The sequence below is a fragment of the Cololabis saira genome, chromosome 16 (genome assembly GCF_033807715.1).
Source record: "Cololabis saira isolate AMF1-May2022 chromosome 16, fColSai1.1, whole genome shotgun sequence".
Taxonomy (NCBI): Eukaryota; Metazoa; Chordata; class Actinopteri; order Beloniformes; family Belonidae; genus Cololabis; species Cololabis saira.
Genome location: NC_084602.1, coordinates 30,948,313 through 30,961,422, shown reverse-complemented (window position 1 = coordinate 30,961,422; position 13,110 = coordinate 30,948,313). Strand labels below are relative to the sequence as shown.

The 13,110-nt window shown below is 39.6% G+C and overlaps 1 protein-coding gene across 1 annotated transcript; it reads right to left on the bottom strand.

The window, feature by feature from the left end:
- Positions 1-5,020: 5,020 nt before the first annotated feature.
- Positions 5,021-12,535, bottom strand: LOC133462592 (alcohol dehydrogenase 1-like). Its single transcript, XM_061743908.1, has 9 exons — positions 12,429-12,535; positions 9,917-10,018; positions 9,332-9,473; positions 8,624-8,711; positions 8,270-8,489; positions 7,337-7,597; positions 7,105-7,237; positions 5,326-5,464; positions 5,021-5,243 (listed from the first exon to the last, which is right to left on the bottom strand). Exons 1-9 carry the CDS (start codon positions 12,444-12,446, stop codon positions 5,210-5,212), a joined length of 1,137 nt encoding a protein of 378 aa, XP_061599892.1. The 5' UTR covers positions 12,447-12,535; the 3' UTR covers positions 5,021-5,209.
- Between the last annotated feature and the right edge of the window lie 575 nt (positions 12,536-13,110).

The window sequence follows — 13,110 nt, the reverse complement described above, 5'->3', positions numbered from 1 at the left end:
TTTGTAATCTGATTTCTGCCCAACATCCAGAATATCACCCTCTGCTCCTGACCAACCTTTTTTTTGGCACAAGTTGACGGCGCCCAAAGCATCAGCCCTGTGTTTGTGCCGCGTGGGGAATAATGGCGCTTTTCCACTAGAACCTACTCAGCCCGACTCGACTCGCCTCGGTTTTCCGCTTTTCCACTAGGAGTGGAGGCGGGTGGAGGCGTGCTGAGTAGATACTTTTTCTGTAACTATTCTGCTGAGGTTCTAAGCGGCTGAGTCGGGCTGTGACATCATCACACTACAGGCCACCGATTGGTCGGGGGCTTGGAGTCAGACGTCTGAGTCAGGAGGCGGATATCAGCGAAAAAGCAACTCTGACGCAGCTTCTTGTTCATTTTTATTCGACCAGCAACAGCAGCGCAAAAATCTGTTTCTGATCCAACTCTGAGGTGCAGATGTTCATAAACCTGGTGGCTGAGGAGAAAATTAAAAAAGGGATCTAGACGGGCGATAAGAAACGACAACATCTACCAGGAGCTCTGTCACTTCATAGCTGCTTAAGACTACCAACGTACTTTTCAGCAGCGCCGAGACAAACTAAAAAAAATTAAAAATCGTCGCCACTTGAAGCTTCTCTCACTCATTTTTTCACTTGATATCGAACACAAGTCACAGACCAAGCAGCACATTTATCATCTCCTCCATGTTCTATATCTTTAGTGTTGTTGTCTTCTTCGTTTAGATCACACAATCAAAGACGTCACAGCAGCTTCGCTCCAACCTCCTACTTCTCCAGATGCTGAATTGTTATGGAAAAGAAACTTGGCTAGGTTGAGTCGAGCCGAGCTGAGTTGAGTAGAGCCGAGTAGGTACTAGTGGAAAACCGCCATAAATGGTCATGTTGCTGGCAAGCACCGTCTCCTTTTTCTCCAATGGTTTAGTTTTGGTTTGGAAATGGCAGCAACCTCTGCCCTCTGATGTCTACTTATTTAAATAGCCTCCAATGGGAAATGTGGCTACAGGACTGGTGCAGCCCACCTTTACTGGGGGGGACCTTCACACCCGGTCCGGGGGGAGAGCAGAGAGCAGATCTGGACGAAGGTTGGTCCCTGCACTCTCAGATGGGGCCACGAGTCTCTGCTTCCTTTCCTTTCCTTCCTTGCTGTATGTGGCGGGTATCAGTGGAAAGCCTTGGTCTGCTGTTTCTCCAGCTGCTGCATTCTGGTCACCATGAGCACCACAACTTAACATTTACATATGATCTTAGTCCATCCCTGAGAAACTGAACCTCTGATTTTAACTAATTCAATTCTGAGGGTGTTTCAAATGGTACATAGGGAAGCCTGCTGTCACTAAGTTGGATCATCCAACCGAGACACGAATGGTCCAAATAAAACATAGAACATTAATAAAAACAACGTACTACTTGTGTGTATTTATAAATGCATCCCTTATGTTTAATTGTCTTTCTGAGCTTGATAAATGAAGCAACTACCTCTAATTTTCATAAGGCTGCATATCCCTCATGTAAAACATGTACCGGTACAGCAATAGAATTAAACTCTACCAGACGAAACGTTGCTGCTGAAGCAGAGGCTTTAAAGGGAAAGATAAAACCAGACATAATTTGCCATGAAGATCCTGCTGTACTCATGCTAAGAAACTACATAGACTTCAATTTCCCTGAGCGGGAGACAAAAACTGTATAAAAAAATCAGATAAATCCCTTTGTAACTGTGAATTGACTTTGTTTTGAAGCCAACTGGTGGTCACTTGTGGAACTGCAAGGTTTTTGGGAATTCAGCGTTGATGACAGATTTGTCTGTCGAATGTCACTCTGGATAAATCTTCATTGAGATGGTTTTTTTTATGATTTTAGGAGCAGAGACGTTGAATAAATTACAAAAAGTGTTGTGTAAAACCCCAACGAGCACAAGAACTAATTTGTTAACTTGATTTGTTGGTGTATAAAAAGTAATCAGTTCCAGAATCATTTAAAGATGTTTGGCACAACAGAAAAACACATGCTGCAATAGTTAAACTCTTTGAGAAAAGAACAGACATAACTTCTTGTGGTCTGCCTCACACGCCGGGGAACGTGCTCTGACTAGTGCAACATTTCCACGGCGCCTGTTTGTCACATGTCTGTCAAACAGCAGCTGCCCGTGGGTGGTGTCTGACCGGTCACAGCAGGTGGAACCGTTTCAGCAGGAAATGTCTTCAGGAGGCAGAAAATAAAACACATTTCACAGAAAAGGTGTCAAGAATTGTTGCAAGTGTAATGACAATGAAAATAAACTTAATTTGCATAACTCTCTTTAAAACAGAGTTGCCATAAAGGTTCACCCTGGACAGGTCGGCAGTCTATCGCAGGGCCACATGCAGACAGACGTACGGCTGTCAGTATATCCACACGAATCTGTGTAGAGTTTACTTGTTCCAACTGTGCTTACGCAAGTTTTTTTTAAGGTTCTTTAGCCTCCTAAAGTAAAAAAAAAAAAACATTGATGCCAAGTAGGGATGGATAAGATTTTAGGATTCCAATTCCATTTTCAATTCTGCTAAATGGCTGCGTCCGAAATTCCATACTTCCACCCTAATGAGTATGCAAGATTTTTTAGTGCATACTCAATAGTATGCGCTATCCATACTCATTCCGGAGACATTTTTTAGTGTGGATTGATGGACACTAGCCGAGCAGAAACTTCCCACAATGCAATGCAGCAGCGTTTGGTTGCTAAGTGATACGTATAGTCATAAGTATAATATTAAGTATAATAATATTATTATATAATATTAATATTATAATATTCGTATTTAATAATATCATATAATGTCATCTTGTTTCGGCCAGAATAAACGGGAAATAGCGGAGCGGAGCGCTATTACCGCTATTACCGCTGCTACCGCTGCTACCGCTGCTACCGCTGCTACCGCTGCTACCGCTGCTGTGACAGGTTACCATGGTAACAACCCCCCTCCCTGCGGCAGGAAGTGCCGTGTGCGCTCTTAATAGTACGTCCGAATTAATGTACACTACTGATATTTACTCAAAAGTGTGCTGAATTTAAGTATACTTTTTAGTATATACTTTTTAGTATGGCATTTCGGATGCACCGAATGATTTGGTTCTTTATCGATTCCCTTATCGATTTATTTTTTTTTATCAAAAGGACAACAATGAGGCAAATTGCACTAATATGATAGACAGTGATTGTTTGTTAACCAGTTACCTGCAGTATTATTAGCCAAGGACATGCTAATGTTGCTGCTGGGTTGAGAATTACTGAGGTTGGTCCGGAGCGGGGTGAAAACGTGACGTTTATTGATTGTTATTGGTTGCTGTTTGGACAAATGTTTTAGCATGTTGATAGTATTTTTTTCCCTTCGACGATATAACCACTTGGCAGGTATTGCAAGTTTCCCTGTTGTCCTCTTTTTGACTGAAATGTAACCATAACTTTTGAGCGTTTGTATTGCTTGGGCTGGCTTACGCTCGTTGCTTAGCAACGTGTGTGCTGACGTCATTCATGCCCACTGGAATGGAAAAAGGTAATCGTTTACTAAATTTACAAACGATTCCAAGGAATTGAAACACTGGGGACCGGTTCTGAACGAGAATCGGTTCTCGATTCCCATTCCTAATGCCAGGTTCTTTTCCCATAGCAGTTTTCTGATGGTGAAAGTGTGTAAGGTTGTTTGTCCACTTGTGGCCCTGCGATGGATTGGCCATCGGTCCCTGTATTTTACCTAAAGACCCACCCACCCCCAGCTGCAGCTGTTATTACTAGTTCTGTCATGCCTGCAAGCCAGTAAAAATTAGGGCTGGCGATCGATTCAAATGTCAAGAATCGATTCGATTCTGATTCTTAAGATTCAGAATTGATTATCAAGATTTGATTTGATTCCGATATTGATTTGGGTTAGTGTTATTAAAACTGTTTTTTGAGCTGTTGCATGAATTATATGACTGTAGTTATGCAAAATATTACTACTAGTATTATATTGAGATTAAACAGCAAGTATTGCAGCTAATGATGCTGTAAGGACCAATCAGCTCCCAGAATGCTAATAGAACATCATCGTGGGTCAGAATTACCAAACAGATCCAGAGCAGCAAACAGAGGACGAAAGAAATCGCTTTTATTTTTTCCCACATTCCGTTTTTATTTATTCCATTTGTCTATTTTGGTTTTTAATTTCTGAACATTTGGTTTTTAGCATTTTTTGCAAATGTAACCCCAAGACAGTATATAAAGTAATGAAATATAAACAATTTACGCAATTTACACTTTAATGTGTTCATACCTTTAAACATATTTAAAGGCAAAAACATGGCACCAGTTATTCTCGTGTCCAACAAAACATTCCTTTTTTGGGGATAAACAAAAAAAGTACCAAAAGTTGTAATGTAATGATGAAAAAAAATAAATAAATAAATAAAAGAAAAAAAAAATCGATCTTTAGACATATGAATCGATTTTTAGGAATTAATATGAGAATCGATTTAGAATTGGAAAATCGATTTTTTTCAACACAGGCCTAGTAAAAATAAAGTAAAATAGAATAAAATCTTGCTATATACTGATCCCTACTTCTTTACCTGATTAAGTACATACAAAAATCAACTGATATACAGTTGCCAAGGATGTTAAATCTAGCTGTAGAGACCTGAACCATTTTTCCCTCGCCATGGGAAATCGACTCATTTTTGGAGTCAGTCTTGAGTGATCATTGATGGAAGTGCACTTCTACTTTGGCTTCATTTAGGAAAATGAGAGGTTGCCCTTTGTGTAGTAGCTGCACTTCCCAGGTGCCTCGGGAGCATTGATCATGGTCATTATATTGAGTTATATTGTCTTGTCAGGCACTGGCTTTTTTTCTAAGCTGCTCTCAGCACCAGCTCCTTGATTGTAAACTCCTGAAGGTTATTATTGATGTGTGTCTGAGGCTTCAGATCTGATCTTGTGTGTCAGAGACTTGTGGAGCCATTGCAGATTCAGATTTGATTGAGACACGACACGAGACAGAGTTCAGTTTAAAGATACAATACAGTTTATTGATCCTGTATAGTCTTTACACCATCTGTTTTGGGTATTTATTAGGCTCCACATACATTTCTTGTACAGTTGAAACAATCACTCTGTGCCCATGATCCCCTGAAGAGTTCTTGCCTGTTCAAGGTGTTTTGTGGAGACAGGATTTCAACATCCAGGGGGTTTTATTTGGGAAAGATAGTCAGAACTGTACGGATGCTGTTGAAAGCAAAACACAAAATTAAAAGATTTGAATTTATAATTTCCTCAGTTTTATTAGTTAGTGATTTAGGAAACATACCATCGGCCGTGCTTCATCAGCTCAACGGCATCGTTCACTTGGTCCAGGGTCATGCTGTGGGTGACGAACTCGTCCAGTTTCACCCTCTTCTCCAGGTAAGCTTTAACCATCTGAGGGACGCCATCCTTGCTCTTGAACCCTGAGAACAGAGAACGGACACAGAATAAAACATAGTTGTGGTCACAGTACTGGCTGAATGGTTGCAGAGCTGATGGTCAACCTGTTTGATGAGATTCTTGACTCAGATTGTGCTAATCTACATCTGAATTCAGATTCACCAGCTTGACAAAAACCTGCTGAGCTGGTCTAACTTGGAAACTGCACGACTGAACCAAGTCGGTGAGCACCGGTGCACAGAAATGGTTCAGATAACCGAATAGCTAACGATCACTAGGAAACCTGGAAATCTCTTTAAGGTTGGATAAGCTTTCTAAAAGTAAGTAAGAAGTTAGTAAAGTTTATTTATATAGCACCTTTCACAGACAACGGAATGGCACAAGGTGCTTCACAAAAAATAAAACATCAATTATAACACAAATAAAACACTACAATAAAAATAGAAATGTGATAAAAACGAGACAAAAGTTGTAATAACAACCTAAAAATGTGTAGTTCTATCTTCAAGTTTAAGGAAATGTTTAAATAAAATACTGTCAATAAATATAAAACACTATAAATGTAAAGTATACTATCAAAAACATTCTAGAATGTGAAACGTCAATTTTATATTTTGTCTTACTTATTTTTGTCTTTTTTATGTATTGTTTGTTTCCACGGAGTAATGCTAATGTCTCATATTTAAGTTGATCATAAGAAAAAAAGGGTAGGCACTATAAGCTACGGCTTCAGCCTGCACCTTTTCGGCAAAGGAAATGTTTTTTTTTTACCTTTTCATCTTGTTTTGTAAAAAAACTGTGTACAAGCCGAAATAAAGATTCATAACATCATAACACAATACTGATAAAACCTCCTAAAATAAAAGTACATAAAATCAACATGGTGTTCATAAAACCAACCATCTTTTTACTAATGTTGAAAAGCTCGGAGAAACAGCTGGGTTTTAAGTTTGCTCTTAAAAGCATCGATGGAGTCCAGAGAACGTAGAAAGCGGGAGATCGTTCCAGAGCCTTGGTACGACAGCCTGGAAGGAGCGATCTCCTCGCGCCTTAAAGCGGGTACAAGGGACCAGCAAGCTCTGGTCACATGATCTCAGCCTCCGAGATGGAGTGTAGGGGCCTAGTAGGTCCTGGATGTAAGAGAGAGTCTGACCATGCAGAGAGCTAAAAGTCAGGACCAGGATTTTAAAGTTAAAACCAAAAGGGATGGGGAGCCAGTGAAGAGTTTTTAAATTGGGGGGATGTGAGCCCTTCTATTAGATCAGCCTTGCTGCAGAGTTTAGGACTTGCTGAAGACGAGACAGTTCCTTCTTGTTTAGGCAAGAAAACAAACTGTCGCAGTCGTCCAAACGAGCTGACACAACAGCATGAATAATTAGCTCAAGATAATTTTTTGAGACAACTGTTTTTAGTTTAGAGATATTCCTTAAATGGTAAAAACAGTTCGTCATCAGCTGTTTGGAGTGGCGTTCTAATGACACGTCTTTGTCAAAGACAACACCAAGATTTCTTAGGCTTGCCTTAAAAGAGACCTAGAAACTGGCTGCTAGCTGGAATGACATCATCGGGCCAATCACCAGCAGAAATATAAGAGAAAGACAGCCAATGCAAGCACAACTTCTGACAATCAAAGTCCTAATCAGTGGTGATACGGTTGCGTCACCTCCAAACAGAGAGCCCTTCCATGTGCGCCCTGCAATCAGCTGAATGGGTCGGGAGGCAAAGTCGTGCAAGTCGGTCCAGCCAACAATCACGCTGACACCCCAGCCTTTCACACAGGCCTCCAAGGCACTGCGCTAAACGGAGGAGCAGAACAAGGTTAGTTGATCCGGTTTGGTTGTTACACATGAAAGAAAGCCATCGAATCTTTGGGCAAATGTGTCTTTGGTCCTCACCATGACTCCCACATTCCCGACACATTCCAGGGAGTAGTCCACTCCTCCGTTGGTCATCTCAGCCAGCACTTCACTGATGGGTTTCTTGTGATCTTTGGAGTTCACAAAGTCGGTGGCCCCAAACACCTTGGCGATTTCAGCCTTCTCTGGGTTGATGTCAACAGCAATGATCTTCTTTGCTCCTGCAAACTTGCAGCCCATGACTGCGGCCAGACCCACGGCTCCTAAACCGAACACAGCACAGGTGGAGCCCGGTTCAACCTAAAGAGGAGAAATTATAGGTCAACGTGGCACGAGATTGGATGTATTAATCGCCCTCTGAGGCAAATGATGCAGAGTCTGACACTTTGCATCCTCCAGGGGTTTGGTATGGTGGCCGAGACCCGCCATTGCTGAAAATAAAAGTAATGCTGCAAACAGAAACAAACGCTGCTGCAAATTAAAGAAACACTGCAAATAAAAATAAACGCTGCTGCAAAAAAAATAAACGTTGCTGCAAAAAAAAAAAATTACGCAAATAAAAAAGCCACAACGAAAGTGATTTTTTTTTTTTTTTGCTGATGCACCGGTGTGTTTTATACGTGAGAGGAGAAGAAGACGAATAGGACATAAGTGAAAAGGAAAAAATAAGAAGAGCGAGGAATAAGAAGAACAACGAACAAGAAAATAAGTGAAAAGGTGTTCTTTTCCTCTCACATAAAAACACTGGTGCATCGGCAAAAATAGTCTCAGGTAATTCACTTCCGTTGTAGATTTTTTATTTGCGTCGTTTTTTTATTTTATTTGCAGCGGGTTTTATTTTATTTGCAGCAGGGTTTCTTTATATTTTCAGCATTTCTTTTATTTGCAGCGGCGTTTCTTTTTGTTTGCAGCGTTACTTTTATTTTCAGCAATGGCGGGTCTCGGCCACCGTAGTTTGGTATTGGTACAAACCTGAGCAGTGTTAACTGCTGCTCCAAAGCCTGTGCAGACCCCACAACCGAGGAGACAGACTCTGTCCAGAGGGGCGGCAGGATCGATCTTAGCCACAGCAATCTGGTTTATCACAGTGTACTCAGAGAAAGTGCTGGTTCCCATGAACTGCAGCACCTTCTTCCCCTTACAGGTAAACCTGGAGTCTGCTGAGGACATCACATCAATACGATCGGCAGCCCTGAGGACAAAGTACTATTAGTGACTTTAAATGTCACCATGAAGTGGTGTTTAAATGCACCATCAAATGACTCAAAAAAAATGAATAATTTATTAAGGACATTAGTAGATGAGGGGATAAAAAAATGAGCTCACCATCCTTTCTCACACTGGTTGGTCTTAGGACTCTTACAGAAGCGACATTCTCCACACTGGGAGATGAACAGAGGGATAACCCTGTCCCCTGGATTTTGGAAACATCAAATTAATTTCCCACCAACATAAATACAAATGAAAACCAATGCAAACATGTCGCTTGCTTGGTCTTTTTTCTGGTGCATGGTGTCCATCCCCCCATACATCGACTGCATAGGGGGAAATAAAGTACATCCTGAACAGCCTGCCGGAGGATCTGAGAGGAGCTGGAAATGTGGACATTTTTAAACGTAGACTAAAAACTCATCTCTTTGGTCTGGCTTTTATGTAGCATCACATTTTATAGTTTTAGTTTTATTCCGTTTCAAATTTTTTAAAGGTATCTGTTTTACTTATTTATCTATCTCTCATAATGTTTTTATTATTTTTATTGTTGTGGACTGATTTTTTTTTTTTTTAGCCTTAATCCTTGAACCTTTATCTTTTTATAAATTTTATATATTTTATATTGTATGTCAGGGTGCATTGGTCTCCCAGTTTTTATCTTTTTGGTCTCCCAGTTCTTATTTGTTTATTATGCTTATTTTTCAATCAAAATGTCAAAGCACCTTGTATTTCATGTACCTGGACGAAAGGTGCTATATAAATAAAATTTGATTGATTGATTGATCCGATACTACGGTTTTTATTTTGTGTGGTTTGACTGACCTGGCTGAAATTCAGTGACACCAGCACCGACACTTTCCACTACGCCGGCCCCCTCGTGGCCGAGGACTGCGGGAAAGCCGTCTTTGTGCATTCCCTCAAACAGATGGTAAAGGTCTGTGTGGCACACTCCTGAAGCCATAACCTGAACAGAAGAAAACAGCATCAATGAAGGTAACTAGACTTGAGTCTTTCGTACACCTGGGCATAGCCTTTTTATTTAAAAGTGCTTTCACTCATGATACTTGCTGAAGAGTTTCCTTGAACAACTCACGCTCATTAGTCTTTACATTTTGACAGAAATCAGTATCATCACAGTACTAGTGTGGCTTACAGTTTGAGAAATGCACTAACACAGGAAGGTACTTGCAGTGGATGTTGGACAAAAGCAACACTTCCACTCTGATGCAAAGGTCAGTGCTGCAATGCCTGTACCTGCTGTTATCACAATCTCTAGCTTCTAAAGTCCTAGAAATCTGTAATAATTATTCATTCCTACACATTTTGATCACTTCTATTCATTCTTACTCACCAACGCCGGAACATCTGCTTCTCTACATTTGTGTGTTTTGGTAATGGCCGTCTCACCTTGATGCGGACCTCATTGGCCTGAGGAGGCGCCACCTCAATCTCCTCAATCACCAGAGGCTTGTTGGGCTCCCAGGCGACCGCCGCCCGGCACTTGATAACCTACAGCAGAGGTGGGTAGTAACGAGTTACATTTACTCTGTTACATTTACTTGAGTAAGTTTTGGGAAATGTTGTACTTTTAGGAGTAGTTTTGAATCACTATACTTTTTACTTTTACTTGAGTAGATTTGTGAAGAAGAAACTGTTACTCTTACTCCGCTACATTAGGCTACGTCAGGGGTCGGCAACCCAAAATGTTGAAAGAGCCATATTGGACCAAAAACACAAAAAACAAATATGTCTGGAGCCGCAAAAAATGAAAAGTCTTGTATAAGCCTTAGAATGAAGACAACACATGCTGCATGTTTCTATATTAGTTATAACTGGGGGAAGCTTTTTTTTTCATTATGTCGAAATGTCGAGAGAAAAAAGTCAAATTTCGAGAAAAAAGTCGAAATGTTGAGAGAAAAAAGTCAAATGTTGATAAAAAAGTCCAGAAAAAAGTGAAAATTTCGAGAAAAAAGTCGAAATGTTGAGAAAAAAGTCGAAATGTCGAGAAAAAAGTGAAAATCTCGAGAAAAAAGTCGAAATTTCGAGAAAAAAGTCGAAATGTTGAGAAAAAAGTCGAAATGGCAAGAAAAAAGTCGAAATGTCAAAATGTTGAGAAAGGGGGAAAAAAAAGAAAAAAAAAGAAAAAAATAATTTTTGAAAAAGCTCCAGGAGCCACAAGGGCGGCACTAAAGAGCCGCATGCGGCTCTAGAGCCGCGGGTTGCCGACCCCTGGGCTACGTTGAGCTTGTTACTTTTCTTTTATCCCTTTTATCCGCGTACTCGTCAATCTCATGACATCACTGAGTGATTCTTTGGGAAAAATGTTTGTTTTTGCATGTTTTGTCACATTTACACAGACTCAAACACACACAGAGTTCATGGGCTTTTTCTAGTTCTGCCTGGTTAAAAAAGAAAAGTACAAAGGCTTGAAATTTTGCGCTACTTGTGCTTAATTTATTTTTTATTCTATTATTTTATTTATTTTATTATTTATTAAAGTACTTGAATTTACTTTAAGATTATTTTAATTTAAGCTATTTTTTATTTTTTTTTAAATTTTAATTTATTTTATTGATTTAATTTGCCTGAAGATGATTATTTTTTTTTACTTTTGTCTGTTTGAATGGTTGTGTTAAAAAAATAAATCAGACGTTACTCAACAGTTACTCAGTACTTGAGTAGTTTTTTCACCAAGTACTTTTTTACTTTTACTCAAGTCATTATTTGGATGACTACTTTTTACTTCTACTTGAGTCATATTATTCTGAAGTAACAGTACTTTTACTTGAGTACAATTTTTGGCTACTCTACCCAGCTCTGCCTACAGCAGAGGAGACATCAGCAGGAAATGGTGCACCTGGCCTTTAACTATATTCATGGAAGGTCCTAACATCATTTCCTGGACTAACTTAAGCATTCACTTAAGTGACAGCTTATTTCAAAAGTGTTTGAGGTTTTTTAACATTTCGTGTGTTCGTTGGGTACATAGTTACGACGCCTGAGTATCCCATCAAGCATATTAAATATACTGATATGGAGTGTTATTAATTACATGCAACAATAGAGTGTCTCAGGTAAAGTTGCTTCTGGGGCAAAAATAGAAACAAAAAAAGATGAGGAAGAGTTTAAAATCCATTTACCAAACAATTACCCAAACGGCTCCTGCCCACCTTCATTGCTTCATCCAGAGCTACAGTCCCTCCCGGCAGCTAAAGACTCAGCTCTTTAAGCAGCACTTCTGCATCTAGTAAACTTCTCTGCTCATCAGAATGAGTTAGAAGATCCAGCTCTTTGCAGGACTCAGCACTGAGTAAGCAGAGTCCTGCAAAGAGCTGGAAATGATAGTATTTGACCACACTTTTAAAGAGGATAGCATCATTTAATGCAGAGATAGCAAGTTGTTTTTACACGAGTACATGAACCAGGAAGGAAATGAATAAACAATCTCACTTTATGGGCAGAGTTCAAACCTCTCCTCCCATCCCCAACTCATGCCAATATACACAGTTGCGCAAAACTTTCAAGATAGTTTCAAACAGTTTTCCAGTTAAAAACTGGACAAGCCACAGATGCTTTTTCTTTTGAAATCAGAAGTAATAAATAAACAGGTCCAAGTAGAACAGAGATACAAATATTGATTTAAAAGATGGGACGTCAGAGGGTTGAAATAATTTCCTGTCAGATATTTGCCAGGTTATTAAAACTTTCTATACTTAGCTGCTGGATTAAATGTAAATGTAATAAAAATGGAATATATTTTACCGTACCTGAATATGCAATTAAAATGGGATCATATCAGGTTTGTCTTAGAGTCTTGATGTTTAGTTTTGCAACCAATATTGAGTACATTGTGCAATAAAAATCTAACAAAAAGTCACAGCTGTATAAAGAGTGCTCTCGTGTTGGATTGGGCACCTACCTTCCCAGCTGTGGCCATATCTGCAGAGGAGCTCAAAGAAACAGCTGCTGGACAACAAAAAGGAAGGTGGAGAAAAGCTGGGATTGAGGGCTATATATACTGCAGCTGGAAAATCAGTTGTGCAATCACTCCTCATAAAAGGTTTTTTTTGCAGACACTGGTTAGTCATTTATTACTGGGAAGGAAGAAGCATTATAATAATGACTTGTATTTATATAGCGCCCATTAAGCATGAACATGCATAATATTCAGCTGTTAAATACTTTTCATCTGCATTTTTCCCTCAGGGGAAAAAGAAGAAGGAAAAGCTGAATGAACATCCTTGCAGTCCTCGCTCGATTTCATTTTACCTCAGCTTTCTGGCTGAGCTCTGCAGCCGTACACTTGTACCGGCCGACAGTACTTTTTAAATGCAATTTATCTTTGGGTGTTAATAGAGTATTGAAATGTATTTTTTTTTTGGCCCATTCTAGTCTGAAAATAAGGGCAGGACCACCTAAACTATAAACTATATCTGTTAACGATATAACTACACAGTCTGGCATTGGATGGAGACTGAAAGGGCATAACGTTTTTTAGATAATTTACAGATTCAGTTTCTTCTCTTGAAAGACATCAACATGTTTACAATGCTAAACAGACTTTTTTTCCAGACAGTTATTCACACCTTCATTTGTTGTAG